Source organism: Rhamphochromis sp. 'chilingali' (assembly GCF_963969265.1).
Source record: "Rhamphochromis sp. 'chilingali' genome assembly, chromosome: 22".
NCBI classification, from domain to species: Eukaryota; Metazoa; Chordata; class Actinopteri; order Cichliformes; family Cichlidae; genus Rhamphochromis; species Rhamphochromis sp. 'chilingali'.
Window position 1 is genome coordinate 29,032,013 of NC_137950.1, and position 26,691 is coordinate 29,058,703.

A 26,691-nucleotide genomic window follows, 5' to 3' on the forward strand; every position below is an offset into this window, starting at 1 on the left:
GGGGAATAACAGCGTCTTCATTTTATTTGACATGAGTGTTGTAGAGTTCTTTGATGATGTAGCCGATCACCTCAAACAGAAACAGTCTGAATACAGACTTAGATGTGGTCACCTCGAACATAGTTTCACACATAGTGAACCCACAGGTGTTTAGAGCATACCACATTCCCTCTTTGACTCATGAAGAAGTCGGATAAAAAATAGCTCCCAAAGTTTTGACCGTTGTCTCCTTGTGAGGACGCTAATGCTCATAAATCTGGAGAATCTGAAGCTTTTACTCATGCGTGCGCACCAGTTGGCTGCTGTAACTGATGTTCAGACATTTGTTTTAAGCGATAAGGACTCACACAACCCTCTATTTGCTCCTTTCCTCCATCGCACACACACGCACACACATCGTCGGTTATTGTCAATATGTGATTTGCACAGGGAAGCAATGAAAGTGTGTAATGATGCTACCTGACAGCCCATTAAACTGGAGAGAGATGAGGATGCAATTAGATTGTCATCCACACTGGAGTTACTGCCGACAAAACAGATGGAAGGAGCGAAAAGGAGGGGAGGTTTATTTTTGGAGGGAGATGAGTCTTTTCAGGGTGAACGAGCGATGTCTGCACAGACATTTGACATCGCATCAAATGATTGAGAGATGACGATTATCGAGTGTGATCGGCTGTGTCACCGCGCGTCTGTTTGCTCGTCCCGACTCGATCCGACTGTCGGGTTCAAAGGACGAACTGCAGATGAAGTTTACATCTGGGAGAAATAAAGTCCCTCCTCCTCTTCGGTCGCTTCATTCTCCAAAAGAAGAAACATATCGGAAAATCAAGGCTCTCGTGACAAAAGTGAGACTTCACTTTGAATGGAGCTCCAGATTTACTACAGGCACTTACTGTTCAGTCTTAGTGGCAGATTCGCTCAGTGCGTAAATGAGTGCTTAAAGCAGCGACATAAATCAGATTTTTAAAGTGTGGGTGGCAGAGAGAAAATGGAGCAACAGTCTTTATGCGGGAAGAAAAATACTACGAGCTGAGTTTTAAGAATGATGGAAGTCAGCAGTGTGTGGTGACTTGTGCCATCTTAGTGAGTGATTTAGTCGTGTAACACATGCACGAGCCAAACTAACCAGACTAAAACACAGCTCTCATTGATTTCCTGTTGCCCGTCTTTCCTGTGTTGGCAGGCTTTCTCCTGCATCTTCACCTTTCCGGTGCTATTATTTCTCTTAATATTAATGCATATACCTAATGAATACATGTGTTAATATACTTATTTCAAGTACTGCTGGCCATGCTTGCCCCTGACACGTCTGTGATGCACACAAAGTAGAACAAGAGCAAGTGGGAGTAAAATCTTGCATATGCATAAAGACATGTTAGAAAACCTGCATTTGAACACATAAAAAACTGCTTTGTTTGATCGTTTTATTGAATGATTTCAGACTCAAGACCGTCCATCTTGTTCTGGTGCTTACACCATTGACAGATTGCCAGTCTTCCAGGGCTAACACAAGCAATACTCAAAGTTATTTTATTATAAAAAGAATAAAAGCGTTCTGGATCAACTGAAGGCTTTTCAGGGATCTTTTAAAGAAACCTGATGATAATGAATTACAGAAGCCTGGAAGTAATGAATCCACAAACTGACCTGTTTAGTCTGCAGTAAAGTATCCGGTATTTTCAGGTTTCTGAATACTACAAAGCTGATATACTTCAACTTGTTTTACAGGAAGCTTCACAAAAGCATAATTCACGGACACGTGATGTGTGGATCCAAAACTGGATGAAGACATTACATGTAAGCTTTTTCCTACCTTTCAAAGTAATCTTTTGTCGTTCTTGCCGTTCCTGCTTTTCTTGCACGTTCTCTCTCATTGTGGGAAATGGAGCATCTGAACCTTTAGCTAGCTGTGGCAGCAAACAGTTTACGTGTTCGCTGACATTTGTTGAGCTGTTAGAAATGTTGTATTTGAAATTACCGGACACTCACTGAACCGTTACACCGATTACGCTCGCTCCTCTTCAACAGCTAGCTAAATGCTAAAGTTCGGTTTATGGACATCTGCACCAAACACATTGTTCCGGATTGTTCTGGACTACTTCGATCTCTGACTACAGTACAATACATGATGCATAGATTATGATTTGTGCCTCTTTTCCCTCTTTGTGTGGATTAAACACGTGATTGATACGCCAGCAGAATTGTTCCCTCAAATTAGATCTGAATCGGTTGAATGTTTGAAGGCGCTCAGTTATGGGAAATAATAACTCCCCTCAGATGTCTTGTAGCTGAAGTCGAGTCTGTTCTGAAGATGTAAATAGTAGAAAGTACATTTGTGTTAAACAGTGGCGAGTAACAACAAAAACGTGTCAGAAAGAAATACTCACGTAAAGTGCAGAGCCCTAAAAAGTCTACATTAGTACAATAATGAATAATTTATGTTTCTTCTGAATTATAATGATGAACAACGCCTACTCTAAAAAACAGAGAAACCGAAACCAAGCCAGTAATCTCCACTTCAACAGCATCAAACTATCCAGTTTAGGTTTACACAGAGGAGGTTAATAGTACTTTCTTAAAAATCAAAAATATGTCCTTTAAAGTGTGTGTATTACGAAATGTGTGTATTTTAAAAAGTACTACAGAGTCCTCTGAAACCTCCCCAGTTAATTACTGAAATTATGATAACAAATTTCATATTACAGTTTTAATTTTTGAAAATGCGCATGAGGTACTAATTTAACTTATAATTATTATTTCCCAGAGCAGAAATGTAACATGAATAAAACACGATTTCAAATCCATTTCTGTGGATTTACATGTTGGAGTCAAAAGGTTTTTACACAGAGAGGTTTGTTTTATCCGCTTCATGAATCAGGAAATACTTTTACAAAAAAATCAATTCTCACAGTGCTTTTTAATGAATGAGGTGTTTTATAAATATATGAATGGAAAGACTGAGGAGCAGATTTTGTGCTCAAAATCTGATTTTTTTTTTTTTAACTGACCTTGAGATATAAGTAAAATATAATTCTTTTTATTTTTATATTGGAAACAAATGTTGACAGGTTACATCATTTAACTGAAACGTCACACTGAGGAAATGTTTATCTTTTATTAGCTGATTTCAATAAATGTCCAACAGAACAAGTAACGACCATAATTTGCATTTCAGGCGCTTTATTTCACCTTCAGAATAAAAGCCCCGCAGTAACAGCTTGCTGCCAGTAGGAGGTGTGATGTTCCACCAATGGAGAGACTCCTTTTAACAAGCCTGTGTCATTTCAGGTCAGGTGTGTGTGTGTGTGTGTGTGTGTGTGTGTGTGTGTGTGTGTGTGTGTGTGTGTGTGTGTGTGTGTGTGTGTGTGTGTGTGTGTGTGAAATCAGGTACAATAAAAGTCAATTACTTATGAAGATTTCAATCATTAGGAATATTAAACATCTAATATCATCATCTAATAATGTCGCGTGGAACCCGTGTAGCTCCAAATTGCCCGAGTTTTCATTAGCTGAGAAAGACCTGCTCACTCCTGGAAATACATTTTTCAGTTAACATAATGACTTTTAAAATAATTGATTCTAATTAAGAGGAAGGAGAATTTTCTCAACCCGTAGAGGAACCATTATACTCTGAATTAATTTTAATAATTTAGTGATGCATGCTTTACAAGTGGTAAAATAAAGACGTCTAATACAACATATATTAGATATGTGGCATATCCTAATATCACTATTTGCATGACTGCAGTTTAATTCCTGCTCACAGATGCTACACGGCACTTTTCTACTTATTTGTTTTAAAGATTATTGATTGAGTGATGATGCCTCATGTTAATGATCAGGATTCTAATGGAGGGATTATGTCATTTAGATGAGCACTGATGACTGTAACGATTATTACCGGTGAGGGTGCTGACTTTATAGATGTATATTGATGAAGATGACAGTGTGAACCCCTCTTACATTCAAAACTGAAAACATTAGCGAGGTACGCGTGGATTGGCTGAATTTGTAATTGGCTGGAGAGTGTACATGTTTGTCCACAGATTCACAGTCAACTGCATAAAAGTGACGGAGCTGCAATCAGTCGGAGCTCATTTTAGATCCTCGTCAGCTCAGAAACATATTTGGGTGCAGAAGTAATAATAAGCTTCACAGTTTTCCCAGTCCAGCTGCTCTAAACACACTCATTCATGCACATTTTAACAAATTAGCAAAGGCTAATGGTGAAGCCTCATTAACCAAAACATCATCTGCGCTCACATAAACTCACTCGATGTTGTGGTGTATCTGCACAAGCAATCAGTTTGATGTGAAACCTCATCAGCACCTGTTCAGTAAGAGAACGGGAGGAGTACAAATCAGACTAACTGCAATAAGAGTAATGCTTCAGTTTGTTTAAGTCACTCTTGTTCCTGCAGATTCTACTGAGTCTATTAAAGAATCTATTAAACGAATCTCACTGCGGTCTGCTTTTCTCTGCTGGTGAATATTCTTTTATTCATTTGACTCGTCAGATACCCCTGCGGATACTTTTGTCCCTTCTGACACTCCGTACAAAGAAAGTGTGCGGGGAATCCAGAGGAGCTGTCCGGACCCGCGTGGTGCTGAAACCGTCAGCTGGAAGGTTCCTCTCGGGTTCCTCAGCAGAGCTAGACTTAACCGAACAATTAAAAGACATTTCTGAGTCATTCGCAAGAAATATCCTTTAATTGTAAGGTCACGTCTAGCAGTCTTGCACGCAGGGTGGCAGCCATCCACAGTCCGTCACAGCCCCGGTTCACCTGGAATGACATCGGGGGAGAGGTCATGACGTCACAGTGTCACAGTCAGTGGTTTCAAGTCACCAGAAAACTCGCAGAGTGACGCGTGCAGTGGAGGCATCCTCCCCACGGTGTGAGAGAGCCGCAGCTTCAGGGCTGCTGGGAGACACTCACCTGCCTTCATCACTCCCCTCCTCTCCCTCGCAGCGTGTCTGTGCCACGGTGCGTCCACGCATAAAAAAAATAAATAAAACCAAACCCCACGAGTCTCCGCGTTTGGTTCTTTCCCGCTCCGTTTCTGTAGAGCCTCCACTCGGCGCTGGGGGAAGATTTTACGCACGCTGCGACGCCCAAAACCTGTGTGTGTGACACCCGGAGCTCTGAGTACTTCACGGGTTACAGGTGTTGCGGTTGCGAGGGAACCGCTTGAAAGAGGAACTTGTTTGGTTTTTAGGGTGGTGTAAACCTCCGACAGTGCGCAGCGCGTCACCCACGACCTATCCAAGCCGCCCGGAGGAAGCGCAGATCCGCGCTGCTGCTCCACTCCAACACATTCATTCATACAAACCCACGCAGACCCACGAGAAGCACGAGACGTTTGCGACAGAGGAGCCGCGTGCTCTTCGTCTTTCTGTCACCAGAGAGCAAAAAGAAAAACGCGACACATCGCGCGGGTCTTGGATTTACGCACGGACACCGCGGTCAGAGTCACGCGACGTGACCGAACAACACGCGGGCAGCACGGCCACCGCAGCGGCCGCGGAGTGTCCGTGAACTCCGGACGGAGGGATAAGCGCGCCGGGCTGTCTCGAGTTCATCACCGGCTCCACTCGGTAAAGACAAATAAAAGCGACCCACGAGTCACGAGCCCACTTGCCACCAAGCCAGAGTCCAGGGCGCCACCACCTCCGCACGTCTCCTTCGCGCTGCGCTCTCATCCATCCCTCCATATCCATCTCCAGCCCTCGCCTCTCTTTTCTCCGGTCGGGCTTACAGCGCCGTAGATAGAGGCTCCGCAGTCACGTGGGTCGGAGGAGAGGAGAGAAGGACCGAGAGAGAGCGAGAGAGAGGGAGGGGGGGAGAGAGAGAGAGCGTCCCTCCTCCTCCGCAGTTTGCAGTGTGTTATGTCTCATACTCGGAGGTAGAGAGTCAGAGCTGCTCGTCCGGCGGATCTCAACCTCTGAATCCAACCCCCGTGTCTTCTCTCATCCTTCCCCTCTCCCCTTCTCGCTCACCCGGGTTGCTTTCTCTCCGGAGCCGCGGGAGCTTCTACGTCTTCTTTCTCTCGACTTGGGCCAACAGTTTGCTCTTTTTGGATTTGGGTTTTTCTTCTTGGACGTTTTGACGAGTACTCGCTGCTGATTTCACTCAGCACTGCTCCTCGCTGCCGCCGCTGCTGCTTCTGCCGCCGCTGCCGCTTTTACGCACCGACGCTTATTTTGGATTTGCTCGGCAGCACCGCTGGAGAAAAACAGAGAAAGACAATAAGAAGCATAAAGCGAGGTGGATCCGTGGATGCGCCCCTTTGGCTCACGCTGGAGATGGAAACGCTGATATTGTTATTTCATTCCCTGTGGATATTGCAATGCAACACTGTGAGCGCCGACTCCATCATTCACATCGGTAAGAACCGGCCGGGGCGCCTCTCCTGCTGCAGGCAGAGCCGTGCCCACGGCTCCACGCACGAAGGGAAATTTGCTGTTTTAAGTTGAGTCGCTGAAGAATTTCAGTGCTGAGTTTTCGGTGCCGATTTTCAGCCAGTCAGCCTCTTCTTCTCCGGCGAAAAGGGACTCGACCTCACAGCTGATTATCGTTCCGATTCGTGCCAGGGTAACGTGTAGGGAGGGGGGGGGGGGGGGGCTGTTGCATCCAGCCTCAGACCCACGCAGCGCAGACCTGCTAGAAGTGCCCGCAAAGTGTTGCGCCGCGCCATCCCACCACCCCTGCATCTCATCCACAACCCCTCCATCCTTCCCAGAGAAGGATGCGTAAAAAAAAAACCCAAATCTGAGGCTGGCAGGAGAATCTGGCCCGACGTGGGTGTTTGGAGGGTTTAGTTTCACCCATCCGCCTCCCTCTCCCCTTCTTCCTCCTTCACCCCTCTCCCCACTCCCTCGCCTCCCCTCATCTATAAGCCTGAACTTTGAATTGGACGTGAGTGAAATGTTAATAAAGCGCTAGGGGAAGAGATGACAAAGGGGACAAACACCGACTGTTCGGGCTGTGAGCGCCGCTCTCTGCTCGTGCGTCCTTCTTGATATGATAATCCGGAGATTCTAGTCAAGACACTTTTTTTTCTTTCTGTTTTTAGTCGAAAGAATTGAGGGAGGATGCAGTGAAGTCAGTGAGAGGGGGAAGGCTGACACGCAAACTCACAGCAATCACGCACTTCTCACTTAAACTCCCCAGTTTGCACTAATTCCACTCAGAGGCTCCGCTCGGCCTTGAGGTGGTTGGATGCAGCACGCCCGCAAACCAGTTTAGAAAAGGAGAAATTTCAAATATTAAATAAATAAATAAGAGTAATCAGGTCTCTCCTGCAGCTTCGGCCATCGAACAGGGCCGGCAGCAGCACTGCGGTGGCCTCATGGTTGGAGCCAGGAGAGGGAAGAGAGAGAGAAGCGGATGTGGTTGGAGGTTGTAGAAAGAGCAGGGGTTGGTGGTGGTCTCTCTCTGCGTGTGTGTGGTGGTGGGGGAGGGGGGGGTGTTAGAGCTATTGAGTCTCAAATGAATGCACTTCCTACTTGACTCTATGACATGTTGCTTCTGAAACGTTGCATCTCCATTAAGAGAAAACTAAAATGTCATTCCTGCTGTGATGAAAACATCAGCACACACACACACACACACACACACACACACACACACACACACACACACACACACACACACACACACACACACACACACACACACCAGTAACATGAGGTGAGTCTTCGTTTCAGCACTGAGATGGAGATGGCTCGTGTGGCAGATTGCTTTGTGTGCCAGCTCTTTAGGTTTGGCTTCGTCCTTATTTGTACATGCACAGATGACACTTGGAGGAATTAAAACCTGTTGTTGGCCATTTTTCAGCAGCTCCTCGTTCGCCACAGAATGAATCTCAGAGTGTAGATGGAGGGCTGCACAGATGGATGGCTACTTCACTGTCCCTCGGGAGAAAATCTGGATTCACTCGGCTCATGGCAACAAGAGAGAACAGTGATAGCAGATTATCCACAACACAGAACAGTAAATGCAACAAATCAGGGGTAGGATGAGGGGGTGGGGGGTGATGCCAGTCAGAGCAGGCGTGAACATGCAGCTGGTGCTGCTGGTGTTATTTATGAGCAAATTTGGGAGCTAAACGAAGAAAAATAGAAGCCATAAGAGTTTAGAGATGTCAGAGCTGCAGGTAGAAAGAAGCTCAGTGTTCTCTCCACGCGAGGAGGAGCTCGTGTCCAGCCGACAGAAAAATGAAAATAAATGTTGCAACTTGTAAGTGCAAATCTCGCCTGCAACCTCTGGTGTATTGTTGCGTGTCCATACCTGTGGTGTTGGTCTTGGTGGTGGAGCCCTGCAGATTCTGCTTCACAGATACGTGAGGATTCTTTGTTGACCAGGATGTGCGTGTACTGTACTCCTCAAACCAGATTCTCTGAGTTTTCTGCAGGCTCGGTCCCCGCCTGCCTGCTAAAACAAATCATATGCATTAAAATATATCAGAAAATCCTCCTTGCTCCCTGCACAAGCGTCAGCACAGTTATTGATCGTCTGTGGGTTTATTTATTCTGCCACAGTTTTATATAAAACCTTCCTGCCTGGTGCTACGAGGCTTCCTGGTGGCACAGTGTTTAAAGGCTTAGAGTTCTTTAGCTTTCATACGACTACACTCGGTTTTGTCGTTCATCCAGAGAACCAGTGATGCTCTTCTTTTATTGCCATGAAGAGGCAATTGTGGTGTCTGGTTTACTTAAAACTTAAAGTTTTGGTTAATCCCTGGTTTCCTGTTTTATTTTGAAAGTATTTCTTGTGTAACTCTTCATTGACTTCCTGTTTCATTTCCTGGCTTTATAATAGTCTTTCCCACCCTAACTGTTTCCACCTGTGCTTCCTCAGCCCTGTGTGGGTTCATACAGAGCCTCGTCTCACCTGATTTGATTGTAGTTGCACCGTGTGTTGGATGCTTTGGCTGATCCTGCGTTTCCTGTTTTGTGAGCTCCTTTCTGTAAGTTTAATTAAAGCTATTTTGGGATTTTTCACACCAGACAGTCGGCTGCACCTGGGTTTGTTTTGCAAAATGATTCTCATTATTCTTCTTGTCGTTTTCTTTTTAAATCAGAGAAGACTTTAACGTTGGTTGATCTGGGAGCGTTTATGGCCAAGTCGGTGTGTAGGGGGAAGAGTTGAAAGGCAGGTGGAGGTGTCATGGAGAGTGAAGAGAGTGACGGCTTCACACTGCAGAAACTTTGGACTCTTACAGATGTTTCAACCAGGAATCACTAAGAGTTGGATTTGAATCAGAGGGAGGCTCTGGCACTCTGGCTCTTATATCCACTCCCCAGCATCAGGTCCCGTTTGAAACCACGTAGACTTAAGTGGGTTATAAGCACCAGTGGAGGGTCACTAACCCCACAGCACCCGCTTTGTGTCCAATATGGAAGAAATGCCACAGATTATAAGTTATGTGCGATTATTTGAGGAAATTCACATAAATAAAACAAAGAAAGATGCTTTTGGTGAAGCTTGATATATGATTTTGTTTTTTAAAAATGCTATTAGTGTTTATTTTTATTTCTATAAATTCTAATAATAAAGAACAACAAGGAGGAAGAGAGTAAGACAGAATGATGTTAGCCATGCGCTGAAGCTCCTGTTTCTGAGGTGAGGACGTGCTGTGTTTCCACTTTTCCCCTTAATTAAGAGACCCTTCAAAAAGTGTGACTCAACATGATGTTGCAATCATCGACGAGTCAGAGGCTGTTGTCACTTGTGTCTGCTATTGATCGCAGTGTATTTGATGGCTCAAAATGTCTCATTGCAAATCATAATCCCAGCGTGAAAAATGATCGTTGTTAGTATTTAGTATTTATTTATTTATTGTCATTGTCAAGAACAATGAAATTGCGTTTGGGGCTTCCATACAACAGCTTGTTTACACATCAAAAACCCTTAAATGTGCAAAAATGTGTACATGGATAAATATACAGTAAAGACAGATTGGCCTCATCCTTGTAGATGCAGACACCTTGTCTGATTGTGTCACTCGGCTTCCGTCGTTCCCCGAACCTACTGACAGTCTGGCTTGGCAGCAGAGCTGAACCTAGATCAGATGTGACATGTTCCACTGTCGGCCCCTGAAACCCCTGCCCGAGCATCTGTCTCGTCCGGCCGCGCTGCTTATCGTCGGTGACATATCCCGGTTTGTTTGTCCCTTCCTCTCTGCTGCTGCCTGTAGTGGCTCAGTGGCAGGCAGAGGGTGTCGCAGGACGGAGGGTTGATCTGTGAAAAAGCCGATTTGGATGAAAACGTGAAGGTTTGTGGCCTTCACTCAACCTGCTTCAGCCTTTGACCCACTTAATGTGTCCGTGGGCATTTGTGCAGTAAAATCCTGCTCTGTGAGGTCCGAGGCCGGGCAGGTTTTCGTCATCTCCTCCCATCAGCAGCTGGCGTCTCTAATTAGCCCCGCCCTTCTTCCTCTTTGGTTGAATGTGCACAAAATCAGTGAAAACAGCTGCCTGGGAAGGAAAGCTGTGGTCAAGGAACATCAGTTTGTCTGATTGGAGGTCAGGGGCAGGAGCTGCAAACAGGTGGGGATGGGGCTGGAATTAATGTTGGCCTTTAATTAAATATCAGACATCAAGCTGTCGGCGAGCTACAGTCCTGACATGATGGCTGCTCTCAGGGGGCTCATGCAAACATCTCTGTTCAGAGGAGAGGAAGGTGAAATCATTATGAAAAGAGACAAAATATCAGGTTGTCAAACCTCCGCAGACGCGCCTGCAGACCGATGAATCAGCCATGTTGAGACAATATCGAGCTGTTGTTTGTAGGAAACATGACAAACATTTGTGTCTGACAAAACTCGACAAATACATTCGTTCAGCTCACTCTGCAACAGAGAGAAGCTCAGCATATCCCATATGTTTATGTTTAATAGATAAAAGATATCTTCGTTCCGCTGAAGGGAAATTTGAAACGCTGCAGCTCACAATAACATTTCAGGCCAGCTTCGGAGTTCCTGTTTCAGCGCAGCAGAGCACAAATCATCAGTTTAGGTTTGTAAAGACCCACGTTCCCCCAGCGGAGGGTCGCTGCACGCATTCAAACTGAAGTGAAGGCTTCAACGTGCTTTTCTTGGCTCCTTCTTTCCCGCTCATCTTCACAGCTGATGAGTGGATCGCCATCCTCGCAGAGACTCGTCCTGTTATTGGTTCATTCCTGTTGAAATGGGTTCCTTTTCCTTCTCACTGTCACATGGTGCTTTCTCAGAGGTCATCACTGGACAGGTGCTGTTTCTTCCTCTTGTGTTGCTTTTAGCAGCAGAAGCTCGTGCAGGTGGCTTCATTTTGTTTTTCCATTCCAATATTTTCCGATTTTCAACTCCTCGCAGATTTGAGGCGACACCTTTGTTACGGTCACCTGCTTAAACACCAGTTAGACCATATTATCATCTGCTTGGTGCGGAGAGCGTGTACCCACCACTGTCTGTTTTTCAGTCTCGTCATAAAACACATCTTTATATCTGGTGGTATTTCATTGTAGTGGTTTTTTAAACTGGTCGTTGTGTGAAATCAGGGATGCGGTCATACTTTACTTTGAGGTTTTTAATGCTTGCTCACAGCCATTTCTTTTTTGTGACAGTCTTCAGCAGCTGTGAATACGATACAGACGTTGTCATGTAAAAGACGTTATAGATGCAAGCTCCTATTGTCGGTGTCTGCCTTCATTCCCTGATGCTGCTGGACTCAGGTTGTAGCTCTTCCTGTTCCCTGTGGGCTGTTTTCCAGATCTGAAGGTCCTCTAAACGCCCCTCAGGCCAAACGGATAACAAGTCACTTTTTATAAGGAGCCTGAGGAGGAGAGATTACCCCATCCCACGAGCCAGGCAGCTGACTCGGGATGATTTACGGCATCAGTGTGGCGGCTAGCAGGAAGAGAGCCGTGCTCATCCGTCGCCCGGCTTTGGAAAGGCGATCTCGAACTGCAGGAATCCAATCTGTTGAGGCTGGCAACGCGAATGAACAGCTGCGGCCTTTTCTTGCCCCACCGCTAAATAAGATAAACTAACCCAGTTAGGGAACAATGCAAAAGGCTTCCCGCACTGTCTCAGTGAAGGCTTAGCCAGGCCATTTACCTCCACCACCTGCACACACAACACACACACTGAACAAGGAGCAGGCATCTCTCACATAATGCAGCAGCCTCACTTTGCGGACTGAATGAACGTGGCTTGCAGCAGAGTGCTTGACCCTGCGAGGGCATTAAAATACTCTGCAGAGAAACGTTAGTGTTGCTTCAGATTCTCTGTGACAAACAGAGGAGGAGAAGCGACTGTGTGGGCAGGCCGGCAGGAACAACCTGGAAAAGGAGCCGGCTCGACTAATAACAGGGTTCTGAAAGCTGCTGCTGATGTTTCTTTCATTATTTTTGGTCCGTTTTAAGCTGCTGTGCAGACTCGTGATTGTCTCTACATGCGACTGATCCTCAGCACGCTAACTCAGTTTCAAAATTGAGTTTGTTTCCCAGGACGGAGAACCGTTCGCTTTAAACTTGACTGTTTCACCCACAGCACCGCTCAGTGTTTAAGTGAGATGTGCTGATGAACACGTGTGTATCACTGTTCTTCATCGACACGTCCACAGCCCTGTTCTTTGCTGTTAATTCTGCAAATCTGAACATGTAACTAAAATATGATGATGGTAGCAAAATGTAGCATTGTCTGTTACTCGCTGCTTTGAATTCGAAGGTTAATCTCTCACATTAACCTCACATTGTCGGCATTTAGTCTTTTCTGTTTAGCCTGTTTTACCTCGGGAATACGCCCAGCGCGGCTGCTTTGCATGCCAGCTCTGATGTGGCTGCCGGAGCCAATTCAAAGTAGTGCTCATGATTACACACGACGTACCAGAGTGGGCTCCCAGAAGCAGCTCCTTTCACGGTGAACTCGGTAAACACGCTCCTGATGACTTCATGGGCTCAGACTAACGCTTGACGTCACTTTGAATGAAATATTAAGTCCAGACTCTGCAAAGTCATCCTGAGAGTCAGACAGGAGGAGTCAGCAGGAAATGCTCATTAATGAGCGTGCACCAGTCCATCTTTAAAACATCGAGGTGGTGAAAACGTTGAGTCTTGAGACTAACGGGCATCAGGAACCCGTGGGTGACGTCACCGTGGCTACATCCATCTCATACACTGTCTATGTGATTGTCCTGAGATGCCTCAAAAAAATAAAGGTCATTCGACCTGACTCTGGTGTGTGATTCAGGCGACTGACAGAAGAAGCTCCCCTCGTGAAAGTAGCCGACTGAAAATTTAATTTAAACAAGTCAGACATTAAAACATCATGCGCCCCTTTGTTGAACCGGTTGTTAGGTCCGCACTTGTGTCAAAAGTCTTGGAGTCATCTCGGGCAATGCTCTTTTCTTCACCACCCTCATCAGAATCTGTAGCGCCGCAGATTCGATTTCTAGACTTTGCCCTTTTCTTCGTCAACACAGCACTCGATCCTGGTTCATGCTCTCACCTTGTGTTTGGATTATTGTAGTGCCATTCTCTCTGCTCTCCCAAAAAATCCTCCAAATCGTAGAACTCTGCAGCAGGTTACATCCAGTGTCATCCACCTTCATTGGCTCCTGATTCCTCCACGTATCCAATACTAGATTTTGCTTCTTATCTTCAAAGTTCTCACTGATCTTCTCCTGTCAGACCTCCTTCATCCTCACACTCCTTCCTGTGCCCTCTCCTCGCTGCTCCTCACTTCAGACATGAACATCACGGTTCAAGCTAGACTTTGGTCTCTGGTCATGTTTATCACCCAAACCAGTATTGTTGTTGGTAATGGTGCTTTTGATGGGGCGGTTAGGAGAAATGTTGATTGCTTGGTTTGATGTGAATAAAGGTTTAAAATGTTGTGCCCATTTACAGTATCGGTGTTCTTATTCCCCAGTTTAAATTCTGTTTTGAATAATTCAGTTTGGCTGTTGTTGGTCAGATGCTTTGTTGTTTTCAAACCTACTTGTCTGAAATTGGCCTTTGGGAGGACAAATAATGTTTTCAATTGAGTAACTACAGGACAATTAGAAGGAAAACACAGACGGCCTGAAAGCAAAACAACAAAAATAAACCAGGATGGGAAACAAACAAACACTTGAGCTTTTTCCTTTTAAAAATGTTCAAATAGATGAAATTTCTTCGAGTAAGGAGGCTGCACACAATGCACAATGTTTCCTCCTTTTTCTGTAAATGTATTTGGAGTCTTTTATTTGGCATTTACTTTTTTTTTTTTTAACTCTGGCTAAACTGAAGTCACGTGCACACGTGCACAGGCTCTGCTTGGGTAGCTCTTGGCAGAGATGGATTTTAGAACCCCGTCCTGCAGATGCATCTTTTTAAATTCCAAGCGTGGCCCAATGATTGCTTTGTTTTGAGACACTGAAGCTTTGACGCATCGGTACATTACAACATGTTACCAGTTTACACGGTCCGTCAGGACTTCTGGTTTAATTTGAAGCTTCTCGTGTTGGATTTCTTGTATTAGATGCTGCTGCTCGCTGATGTTTAACAGGCTCTTCCAGCTGCAGCAGCTCGGTGGATCTTAATATATGCCATATTGTCTCCACAGCAGAACTGATCTCGTGTATATGACTGTCTGTTATGATAGCCAAAGCTAATCTGCACACGTGCATGTTTCATTGGCTGTTGAACATGAGGAAGAGGAGCTCAGTGCTTCACATGTCAGGTGAAACTTTGGGTTTGAGGCTGAGGATTGAGTCGAGCTTCAGCCGCTGATGTCTGACTGTGAGAACATGCTCTGTGCTCACAGGCAGGAGGAGCTGGGCTGCTGGGACAGTTTTTTTTTTTCCCCCTTGTACGCCTGAAGGTCACGGTGCTGCAGCGCCGCTTATTTGGATGTTTAATTATGATAATAGCTCCGCTGCATCCTCCATTGGACTCTGGGGAAATGTCACCCAAACTCCTGGTTGCTATAAATCTTCTCGTTGTGCTGCTTTGTGTTTAAACCTCCACATTATTCATTTCACTTCCACTGTGTCCAGGATCAGAATAATATCCAGTTTCCACAGAGCGGATGTGAAGACTAATTCTCCGCATCACCTGACCTTGATTGGCATGTAGCTTCTGTTTTTGTTGCCATTATTGATGCAAACCTGCTAAATGGAGCTTTTCCTCTTCAGTGGTACTGAAGTACAGAGAGCAGCAGGACGAGTTCAGCTTTGTCACATTTTCTTCTCTAATCTGTCGTCGTTTGCATCGCTCCTATACGTCTATGCTTGTCTTGGGTTTGAATCCATTTCCTGTTTTATTTCATAAACGTCCACCTTCATGCATTTCACCGTGACTTCTGTCATTGTTCTGTTTCCTGCCAGTTGTCTTGCCAACGTGTGTTCAAAAAGCCAATCACTGACAGCATAACTACTCGGTCCTTCTTTGAGGTTCGGCTTCTCAGTCACTTTGTTTCATGAATAATTCTTCATGATTTTCTCCCGTGGTCTGTAGTCAGTTTTATTTTGTACCTGCCCCTAAGATGTGGTGTTTGCTAGCTTACAGACTAACTGTGTGCGACCTTTGACCCAAACTAAAGTTTAGTTTCACCTCAGGCAGATTTAAATGGCGCTGACAGAGGATGGAGCAACATGTTGGTTTGTTTTAATTAGAACATTTCCACTATTTAAAGACTTGATGGTATTAGTGGTCTTTCTAGGTTAAATATATTGGTTTTGGTTCAAGTTTTGAATTTCAAAATTTGTTATCAACCTACCAGGTTTGTTTGGAAGTTTGAGCTCAGCATGAATCATTTTAGCCGTTTGTGTTTCTTTCCCTGACATTTCTTTGAAGGACTTGTATTGTTGCTCGTTCTTCTTTTGCCTGCTTTCCTCATCCCAGTTAATTTCACCTGTTCTGTAATTACACGTGAGTATAAGAATACTTCAGCACAATATATCCACATAACATAGTCATCCAAATTGTATTTAATGAGCTCCACAGTCACACAAACATGTACAGTATTAGCATCCAGCACTAGGCTTTATTAAACCGGTTATTGTAGAGTCCTGTTTGTCATTAGCATCCTGGTGAGGGCAGGATCCACCACACCACCTCTCGCTGAGGGAGGCTGGAGGACAATGTAAAGAATAATTTGCACTCTTGCATGTAATAACAGTCGAGTGTTCTGCCACGTATGTTTTATTTCCCTGTAGTTTAGCCTACCAGGGATTTGCCACATGGGCTACTGGAAAGATAAATGGCACCTTTTGTATTACCACTTATTAAACCTTTAATAGGATTGGATTTTCCTGTATGAGGGTGATGAAAGGAATGAGTGTAATTGCAATGACTGTGGGTGCCGACATCGGCCTCTTCCGCTGATTAATGGACGACAGAAATCAGAGCCGGCAAAGGTAGACCGAAGCCAGCGGCGTCTTGATACTGTCATAAAAGTCCCACTGTGGCAGCACCATGACTGACAGCATCTCTATATATTTATATTCATTTATTAGTTGCTGTTGTTGATGCAGGCTGTCAGGACAGTAAATGATCTATAGGAGTCCTGATTTTCACAGTAAATGGACGTCAGTCTTCAACATCCACGTTTTCAGTAACAGGTCGGGGTTATATTTGCTTCCTTTTTACGTGGAGTATTGACCTGTTGGGCAAAGCTCAGTGGAAATCTACTTTAACATGTGGCTAAAAGGCTGCCTAACCCTAACCCCACTCAAAGTGATTTGCTGGCACTCTGGTGGATGTTGAGAAGCTAATGTGAGGAAATCTCATGTGTGAGCCAGCCTGCAGTCACAGGAGCTGTCCTTGGTGCTGAGAGGGAGGCAGCTGTACGAGTGTTTTCCTGAACAGACCTGAAGCCCTCTGCATTTTGTTTCTTTCCTTCAGCTAATCCTTTCCACGCAGCCTGCATCAGGATGTCAATACATAATACAAAGTATACAAGCACCAAGCAGTCAATCAGCGTAACACAGATTCTCATTCTCATCCCTTTTTATTTAGGCCTCAGTGTTACACACAAGCTGTCTATGGTGTGAGTGCTCGTAGACATACTGACACGCTCATGCGTTGATAGACTTGCAAAGGCAGGGTGGAGGTGTCATGAATCACACATATATCAGTCGGACACTGTGGATTTCCCCCCAGGTTTCCCTCACAGTCACTGTCTGGTGTCAGAAAGTTGAACGTGAACTGAAATATCTGCAGAAATGTTTTTTTTGCAGACTGGGTGGGCTCAGCCTCGTCCATGTGATTGTGAATGTTTCCTGTTGTTTTCCCTCTTAGTCTTTACATCACTTCCTGTGTTGTTTTGAATGTTAGACCCTCACGTGGCTTCGTTTTGATTTTTACGTTTGTTACCTTTCCTGTTACCGTCTAAACTGAGATCACCTGTGCCGTCTCTGTGGAGTCTTCTCTTGTGCTTTCTGCCATCTCCTTGAGTTTTGTTTCCAGTTGTCGTGTGTGTGTGTGTGTGTGTGTGTGTGTGTGTGTGTGTGTGTGTGTGTGTGTGTGTGTGTGTGTGTGTTTTGGAGGACTTTGGAGGATCCGTAAAGGTTGGATTAAACCAAGTACTGGTAAAGATCTAAAAATAAGAACAGCCCCCCTCCTCCTACCTGGTTAATGAGCGTTCATTCTAATGATTTATCTTCAGTTTGCTGCAGTTTAGTCTGAAAACTGTATTTTATTTGTATATTGTGTAGAGAAAAGCACAAACAAAGACGAGAGTTGAAAATCCTCATCCACAATCATAAAGTGTAATTACTGCCCTGAAAAAGAGAAATACATGCTTGCATATTTTCCCACTTGGCTCTAGTGTCTGTTTTTTGTTTGTTTTAACTTTAATATAAAAATAAAATAATTATTTCATCTCTTGTGCTGCTCACCAAACTGAAAAACGAGCCTCTCGGCTCCACGTCGTTCCCCTGTCTTAAAGTAGCTTCACTGAAAGTTTTAACTTTGGAGTAAAATGTGTGTAGATGATGGAGACGGTTACACTGCTTCACTTTTTCCTCTTTTGACGTTGCTGTCAATCATTTGCCTTCTTGCTACAAATGCAATGCATAAATAATTGGAGGGAAATGTTCTTCTAAATAAAATCTATTTGCTGGCAGCAGGTGGTGGGAAATAAAATCTGAGAATGTGGTGACCCAGTGAGAGTCCCAGCCGCTATAAAGTCTTTCTGAGATTAATAGGTCAAGCAAGAAGCCAGACTTTATGGTCCCAGCTCTCAGAAGCTGCTAAATCCCCAAATAAAGCAGCTTCTTTTTCTGGTATATATATTTTTTTCCCACCCAGCTTGAGCTCTGGGACTCGCAGCCCTGGACTCCTGGTTGATTACCTGCCAGCGAGAGGCGGGGGCTTGATAAACTTAGCCGCTCCAATACATTGTTTTTGCATCAGTGGTGAATAAATGGTTTTTGGCTGCTGGCTGGTGTGAAGTTCCCACCTTGTACGTGGCGTAGAAATGTTTGCAAATATGCTGGAAAGGTCAGCCAAGCCACACATTAATTTTCCAACTTAAACAGGATTCCCACATTTCTGTGGCCTTTATTAACCGTTCAGCTTATTCATAAAATTCAATAATCCAACAAAGTTTGTAAGCCGTTCTGTGGAGCAAATGGATATCAATAAACTGTGGTTTAAATGCCAAGAAATACTGTGACAGCACGTTTTTAAGGCATTTATGTAATACTGGTCGATACCCAGCTTTCATGCATGTGAGATGGTATCGTGAGCGTCATGTCTCGATTATAATCGTCATTCCTCATTAAAGCTTGCAGAGGCCAGATTGTTGCTGGAACAGCAAGCCTGTCAGATTAAAATGCATTTGTTCTTAGACTGCATTCACCTGACAGTCATGTATATAAAATCTTTATTGTCCCAGGAGACAAATTTGCTTTCAGTCTGCACAGTTTTGTCTCACCAGGCGGACCGCCAAGGCAGAAGGAAAGAAGCTCCTGCCAAAGAGAGGCTGTCCTCCAATTTAAAGTGGAGTATGTGAGGACAGATGGACGCCGGGATTTTTGAAACGAGTGCGGATTGCAGGGGTGATTTGTGCAACTCACTATAGCAGGTGTTAAACATGCGACGGCTCTTTTGTTGCGGTTTTAGGACTCGAGTGTAGGCAGACGAAAGAGTTTGCAGGCGGTGCATGTATGGCAGGACATATGTTTGCTTTTGTTGGGAACAGCATGGCGAAGAAGCAGGAAACAGGATGGGTGGAGTTACACTGGAGGAGGTTTGTGCTGTGAGAGAGATGAAAATAACCCGTAAGATGCAATTCACCTGTTCATTAATAAAGTAATCCGCACAGCTGTTTAGTGAACAGTCATAATTTAAAGTTGAATATCGTCAGTCTGATGTAGTGAACCGAACACTTGGATCAGGGTTGGTGGAAACTTCAAATCGTGTCTTTACAAATGTCAAATGTCTTCAATTGTCCTGATTCAGGACACACAGCCTTGAAACGTGCTTGCAGAGCGATTCATAGAACTGGTGCCGACTTAATATGAGCAGGAGCCGTGACATCTCAGGCCTCAGTGCAGCGACGGTTAAAGCAAACTTTAATGAAACATCTGAGCTGAACGGCGCGCACGTCTGTGTTTGAACAGGGGCTTATAACGGCAGACATGAAAGACTCGAGCGCCTTTGGAGCTTTTCTGGTTTCACATGTGGCTCAGCTGCTTGGATTCCCAATTTTAAAAAGTTATCAGCACATCTTGGACCCACACATCTTTAAACTTGCGTTTCCCCACATGCTAGCTGCTGAGTCTGTTACAGATCTGAGACAAGGCGTTCGTTATCTTGCCCAAGAACACTTGGACATGCAGCCTGGAAGACTGAGATTGAACCACGGATCCCCTGGTTAGTACCTCCTAAGGCCTCGGCCACACAGGACTGGAGATCAGTTGGCAGCAGCTATGCTTGGGAAAAATGTGTATTCCTGAACTGATTGCTTTCTGTTATCAAGTCACAAAGAGGGAGCTGAGCCTTAAACAGAGCAGCAAGCTGCTCCCCTGGAGTTTGCATTGAACGTGTTGATTTGTTTGCAGGTAGTTAAAGTCGCTAGCTACCAGCCGAGCGGCCCTTTGCTGCGTGTCTTCCCTCACACTCTCCCTGCTTTGCTGTCCTCTCGTCACTCTCTAGTAAACTGGAACGTAAAAAGGCTTCAATCATTGGTCCATTCCAGAAGCAACAATCTGTTGGACTTGATCAATCCCAGGGCACCTCCCATTTTACCACCATTGCCCTCCACACTCTCTGAAGGGAAAATGATCAACCAAAAAACCAACAAAACTCAGGAAACACAGTGGAAGTGTGACGAGCTAACAGCTATTTACTGTTAGCTTGATTAAAACTCCCATCACCTGCATCTTTTTCTCACAGCAGTGATGAATCCTCTGCTGGTTTCTGTCACTTCCACAGCTGGTCCGTCACATTATTGTGTCCCCAGAAACACTCAGGCAAAAACTCCCCAGGAACACGGAGAGGCTGACCAAGGACCAGCTCAGCCGGAGAAACCCCGAGGTCCTCCTTTACTGAGCTGCACAATCCCACGGAAGATGGTCAACCCAGTTGCCACCCGCTATGTAGGCAGTTGGCAACAGTGAGAAGGAAAACCACCCTTTTAAGTGGGGGAGTCGTGTGTTTTAGCCTGTTGGATGAACTTGCCCTTTAATTGTGCCAGTTTCCTTGCAGCAGACAGTGGCAGAGAGCCTGGGAGGTTTGACTGTGAGCTCACAGAGAGACCCGTGGGTCTACAGTCCACCTCCTCTCCCCTTGGCACTCATTATTAATTAAACTTGTTGAAGTTTGAGGCTCACCAGTTTGCTGTGGCTGCGAGCAGAAATATAAACCTCACATCAATCCCCCCACCGTGTCTCTGACAAGCCTCATTCTTAATTGAAAACGCCCGACTGACTGCAATTTCAAAAGTGGATGATTGATTGATCAAGCCCAGAAGCTAGACAGCGTCCCCTGCGAGGAAGGCCTTCAAATCCACAGCGAGGCTGAGCAGAGTTCATTTGGATACTCGGAGAGATGAATGAGCACAAGCAGTCTGGCAAATTGAATTCTCACTCGTAGGCAGGAATTTCTTAATTGTGCGTGACAAATTTCCCAAACAGAATCTGGAAAGTTTCATCAGCCCGTCCATTTGTCTACCCGTCTGCCCCTCTCTAGGCCTATTGGTCCATTTCTGCCCTCGATCCGCTCGCATAGATGTTTAAAACCGGACAGAAGCTCATTTTATACATGTTTATTATTCATTTTCTCACCACGATTTCCCCTTTGGCTTTTTCATAAAATGAAATGCATGCATCATCTCAACGATGGGGCTCGTGAGCGTCGTGCAGTAAAACACTCCACCCAGATCCTGAAGTCTTTCTCAGCTGCAGCAGCTGTTGATATCTACTATCAGACCCCGCTACTGGTTTGATAGCTGGAGGCTCTACCTCCCATTTTACTTTTAAAAAAACAGAGGAAGCGCAAGTAAACCGACAGTCTGAGAGAGAAGAGCTCTACTGAGGTCTTTAAGATATGTGGTCTGATTACTCGATAACTTGTGCTTGTATGTGAGGAGACGGATTCAAGGACACGATTGAAATCAACTGTAGCGCTTTTGGGATTTTAGTGGTTTGTTTGCATCATCGATGTTGTGTAAGAAAGGAGTTCTTGTTTTGGGGGGTTTCAGGTGGCTGAACATGGTCTGCTCTTTAGCATCATTCTTGTCTCTTCAAAAAACGGAACAGGGGAAGTAGGGGTGGGCGATATATCGAATATACTCGATGTATCGCGAGTTGTTCCGCATGCGATAGTTAAAATGGCTCTCAGTTGCCATGGCAATATTAAGCCATCTACATGTAATTTACTGTAAGTATTTTTTCCCACACGCTGCGAATACATCATTAATAACCCCTCCCAACCTGAAAATGTTCTACCTGGTGCACTGCGCTGAGCATGTGTGTTTATATGCTATCAGAGAGGGGAAAATATGGCGACGGCAGGAGTTTCAGACGAGCAAGAGTAAGAGACTCGCTGTTTGGATGTCGAACTAAATGCAAAACAAAGGGTAGCAGTACCCTGAAATTATTCCACTTGTAACGGCAGTCTGGCGATGAAGGAGCAGCTAGTAGGTCCAGCGGGCGTGTGGTGTGGAGGTTAGCCGGATAGCTCGAAGCCAGTCAGTTAAATCAAACAGCGTTACATCGGTAAGGTTTCTCCTGAGAACAGAACACGAGCAGCATGTAATAGCTGCCGCTGTACTCACACACCCACTAGGAGACAACAGTAGGGCAACCCCCCACCTAGTGGTGCTATAACACCATAAGGGTTATTAAACACTGCATAATTAAAACAGTCTTAAACTGCCTATCAACATCTCCCCACACACCAAAGAAAACGTTAATTAAACCAGCGGTGCCACCCGTGACTGTTCTAGATCAGTCGTTTTTTTAGTCACTATCTAGATTTTATTTCTGTAATTTGAGTTCATCACATTTTATACATTTTTATATCTTACAAGTAGCAAAGAACACCTTTTTTATTTTTATTTTTTTTTATTTCAATCGTTTTATTTTGTCTCGTGAATTCTTTCTTGATGTATTTTTGTTTGTTTGTTAAAGGTCTGCTGTTGACCACAGCGAGAGACTTACCTTCACAGTAATTGATGGTTAAAAATTGGTTAAAATAAAACATTTTATTCAGATTTTCTTGTATTTGAAGCAGGAAAAAAATACTGAATAGTTGACATAAATGAGTGTACCCGTGCAGTTTTAGGCACTATATGGTTAAAAATAACATTTATTTTTCAAGGATATTTAAACATATTGTGATTTGTATCATGTATTGCGATATAGCCCCCCCGCCCAAAAAAAAAATCTTGATATTAGGTTTTTCTCATATTGTCCGGGCCTAGGGTAGCAGCTCCGACGTCTTTGTCCAAAGTCCGGCATGAACTCAGATTGTTGTTCTGTCCCCCCATCGTGGATATGACTGAAGAAATGATAAACCACGTGTAATTCTTTGATTAGTAGCTGTCATGAGAATGCTTAGCACATTCATACCTTACAGTAATTACAGTATGGCGCTTCTTTGGTGATGGTATACACAACACTGTTAGTGACTGCAGGAGTTCAGTGGTTTGTACTGATAAAGGACCGGAGACCATGTGTTCTAGCTGACAGGAAATTTGAATACTGATTTTTGCTGAGATATTTTTTTTTTTTCTGTGGAGATAATAAAATGATATTTTGGTGGTATTTTCAGTAGAGCAGTGTTTGAGTCCTTAACCTGTTTACACTTCCTGTTTCTACCTGTCCAGGTGCGATATTTGAGGAGAATGCAGTGCAGGATGATCAGGTGTTCCAGCTCGCCGTGTCTGACCTCAGTCTGAACGACGACATCCTGCAGAGTGAGAAGATCACACACTCGATTAAACTCATTGCGCCCAACAACCCTTTCCAGGCGGTGCAGGAAGGTAAGGCCGCTGCTGCGTTTACGTCACGTGATGGCGGTAGTGTCAGATGATTTTCGACCGCAGTGCTTTCTGCAGTTTCCTGCTTTCCTTGCTTCTTACACTCCTGCCTTGGACTGTTAATCTTTAGATTGTGCGGGTGCCGCCTCTCGCTGAGGTATCCTCACAGCTAATGACCCAGGTATCAACCTCCTAAATGCTGTTTAAATCACGGCAGCTGCAGCCGCTCTGCCAGAGCTCTCAGAGGACGCTGTTTGTCTTTCATGCAGCTCCACAGAGCCCGTCCTTTGCCTCTTCTTTCCTGTTTCTCAGGGTTTCCTCTGAGATTCATTCTCTCCATCTTCTCTCTCTCCCTCGCTGTTTTCCCTGCAGAGGAAGCTAGGGGGAAGCACTGAGCCCAGCTGCACAGACGGCCTCTCAGCTTTGAGAGGAGCTCGTGTGGCTGTGAACACATTTGTTTGTGTGTACGCTCGTTGCTGCAGAAAAGGCCGTGATGATGTGGATGATGAAGCTCAGACTGGAGGATGCTGATTGTTTTGCTGCAGTTAATGACGATGATGTTGATGCTGGTGATGAGACGACTGTTGTGACGATAATGGATATAACTGGTATTGATAATGATGCTGATGAATGTTACGATGGTGCTGATTATAATGTGAGTGTCAAGGATGAGGATCCCTGCAGTGATTAGGATGACGATGATTAAGGGGTATTAATATGTGCGGGGGGGGGGGGGGGGGGGGGGGAAGGTGACGCCGTCGCAGACACGAAAGAGGATGAAAGCGTGGTGCTTATGCTGGTATTGCCGTTCGAGGATGATGGTGATGATGCACTTGTTGCAGCCGGTGTTCATTTCGACACAATTTCTTTCTGAAAATATCTCAAGTTCAGCTTCGGTTTTCTTTATTTGCACCCACAGGTAGATCTGGTTTGCAGCAGGTAAGTCATCCATCCTCAAATGCACATTTTTCAAAGCGACACAAACAACAGATAAGTGTATTACAACACAGCGCTGGGGAAAATTGCTTCCACATCATGTAAGATATATAAAAGCTGCGATTTGTTCATCTGAGTGGTGGCTGCTGGAACAAAGCTGTTGTTATACTCTGAACCGCTCAGCACTTTGGGACTTAAAAGCTTTTGTCCAGATGGAAGAAACCAAATCTCAGTGGAGTTGGCAAACAGTGATGAAGTCCTGAAGTGAAACCGAATATCTGCTGTAGTCGTGCCGTGAACAGGGATGTTGGGTTAAGCTGTCCGATCAGCTGATCAGCTTCAGCATCTATCAATTTGACTGAATGAGTTTCTGCTCTTTACAGATGAGGATCCAAACTGTGACACTGAGAAAACAGGACAAAGCAGATTCAGTAGAAGCTCGATAGAATAAAAATGCATAAGCAATGCAAAGAGTTTCTAAGTTTACCTCCACAGACTCATACCAGACACATTTAGGTATGAAAATGATCCAACAGTACATGTAAGCACGGGTAAAATCCTGATTTTGTTCCAGTTGTGGCTGCTGTCAAAAATCAAGCCTCGTCTCGATTGCTGCAGCTTGATTTGTATCAGAGTTAGCCGGGCCTCCATTGCTCAGTCACAGTAAGAGTGCAAGTTTAGCAGATTGTTTACGAACATTTTAAAATCCTTTTAGTTTTAAGTCTCGCAGGCCAGAGCGTAAAAGATGAAAGACGTGTGTTTCATCTTTTGCGCTCTGCGCTGTGACCGTGCAGCGCTTCAGCCCTGTTGTTGTGCTTTAAGTTTTATGATGTGAACGTTTCTGTCCGCACTTTCACATCGTCCATCATAACTTTGGGATGCATCAGCTCATAGCTGTGAGAAATGGACCTCGGTGCTCTGATGTGCGTGGTCTAACCTCCCACGCCTGAAAATCATGTCACAACAGCGTGCATTTGTCTCCGCTGCAAATTAACATCAGCGAAATCACTTTAGCGCCCGTCGCAGCGCTGGAAAGCAGGTGACTAGCTCAGATGGTGATGAACACCTTCACATTAATCAGCTGTAAGACTAGCTCGGATTTAATTGGTCACTTCCTCCAGAAAGCTCATCAGAGTCAGTCAGACCACACAGAACCGAGCTGTCACCTTAATTAGCTTTGTGTTTTCAAGTGGAACTTGAAAAATGTGGACTTCTTCCTTGTGTCAGGGAAACGAGGTGCAGTAGAGGTAAATATAATAGAGAAAATATGGCGTTGAACTTGTTCACTTGAAAGCCTGGACCAGAAGATTTGGATCAGGTGCAAACAGGTGTTTCAGAGGAGCTGCGGTAAAACTGTCAGTTTTGCTCCTGAAGATGGTTAACGGTGGAAAATGAGGGTAGATAAATCTCCCCAGGCTGCATACGCCCTGTAATTTTTAATTAACAGAAATCTAATTACAATATTAATAGCATTTTGATTGTGCTGTGAAGTGCACTCGTATTACTGAGTTGACACCACTCTCTCAGGCGGCACCTGATGCTAGCACGGTGATGGTGACTGGAAACAACAGCATGTTGACTTTTGACTCTTCTGTCACGGATGTAAATAAATCCTTTACAGCACAAAGGACTCCCTGAAGCAAAATGTCAAGTGGAAACAGCCCCGATTAAATCACCCTGAGAGCAGATGTTGGGAATTTGTTTGCACTGGATTTGTTCTTTCTGCACACCACAAGGTGGTGTTTGTAGGTGGTGCTGTGTCTATTCAGTCGTGGTGCACATCTCTGCTCTTGAATGCAATAAAAAATAATAAAGTTCCTCTTCTGCTTTTTGGCATCAGATTTTCTCGTGTTTGAGTTTGGCACCAAACTGGATTTTATTTCATTTCATTATTTAGCGCGCTTTGTTGTTTGTGCCAAAATATTCTCCTTTAGAAACATTAACCCTGCAGACAGAAAGTACAGTTTCCCAGTGTGAATGTTTAAATGATGAATAATTAATAAGTAAATAATTCCTGAGATTTCCATGCAGAGGTCTCAAATATAATGTGATGACCTCGTCATAATAATCAATATATGGAAAACAGGAGTCAGAGCTTGTTCAGTATTCAGTGAAAGTTTGGAAAGCTGAAAATATTCTCACCGAATCCTGCAGTCGAAATAATTCAGCCGTATGAAAACGTACTTTTAAACTTACAGGAACAAAACATTTTGATATTTATTGACATCATGTTCAGTGACTCAGACACACAGGAGAGCTCATTAGCATGATATCAGGTGGTGTGTCCTTGTGCATTTT

The 26,691-nt window shown here is 44.6% G+C and overlaps 1 protein-coding gene across 2 annotated transcripts in view; it reads left to right on the forward strand.

The window, feature by feature from the left end:
- The first annotated feature begins 6,296 nt into the window (after positions 1 to 6,296).
- grid1b (glutamate receptor, ionotropic, delta 1b) overlaps positions 6,297 to 26,691 on the forward strand; it is a 621,235-nt gene continuing 600,840 nt past the window's right edge. For both annotated transcript variants that reach the window (XM_080873797.1, XM_080873798.1), the window contains exons 1-2: positions 6,297 to 6,386; positions 23,305 to 23,460. In XM_080873797.1, the coding sequence (XP_080729923.1) occupies positions 6,305 to 6,386; positions 23,305 to 23,460 (238 nt within the window). In that variant the 5' untranslated portion in view covers positions 6,297 to 6,304. The remainder of the gene's footprint in view (positions 6,387 to 23,304; positions 23,461 to 26,691) is intronic.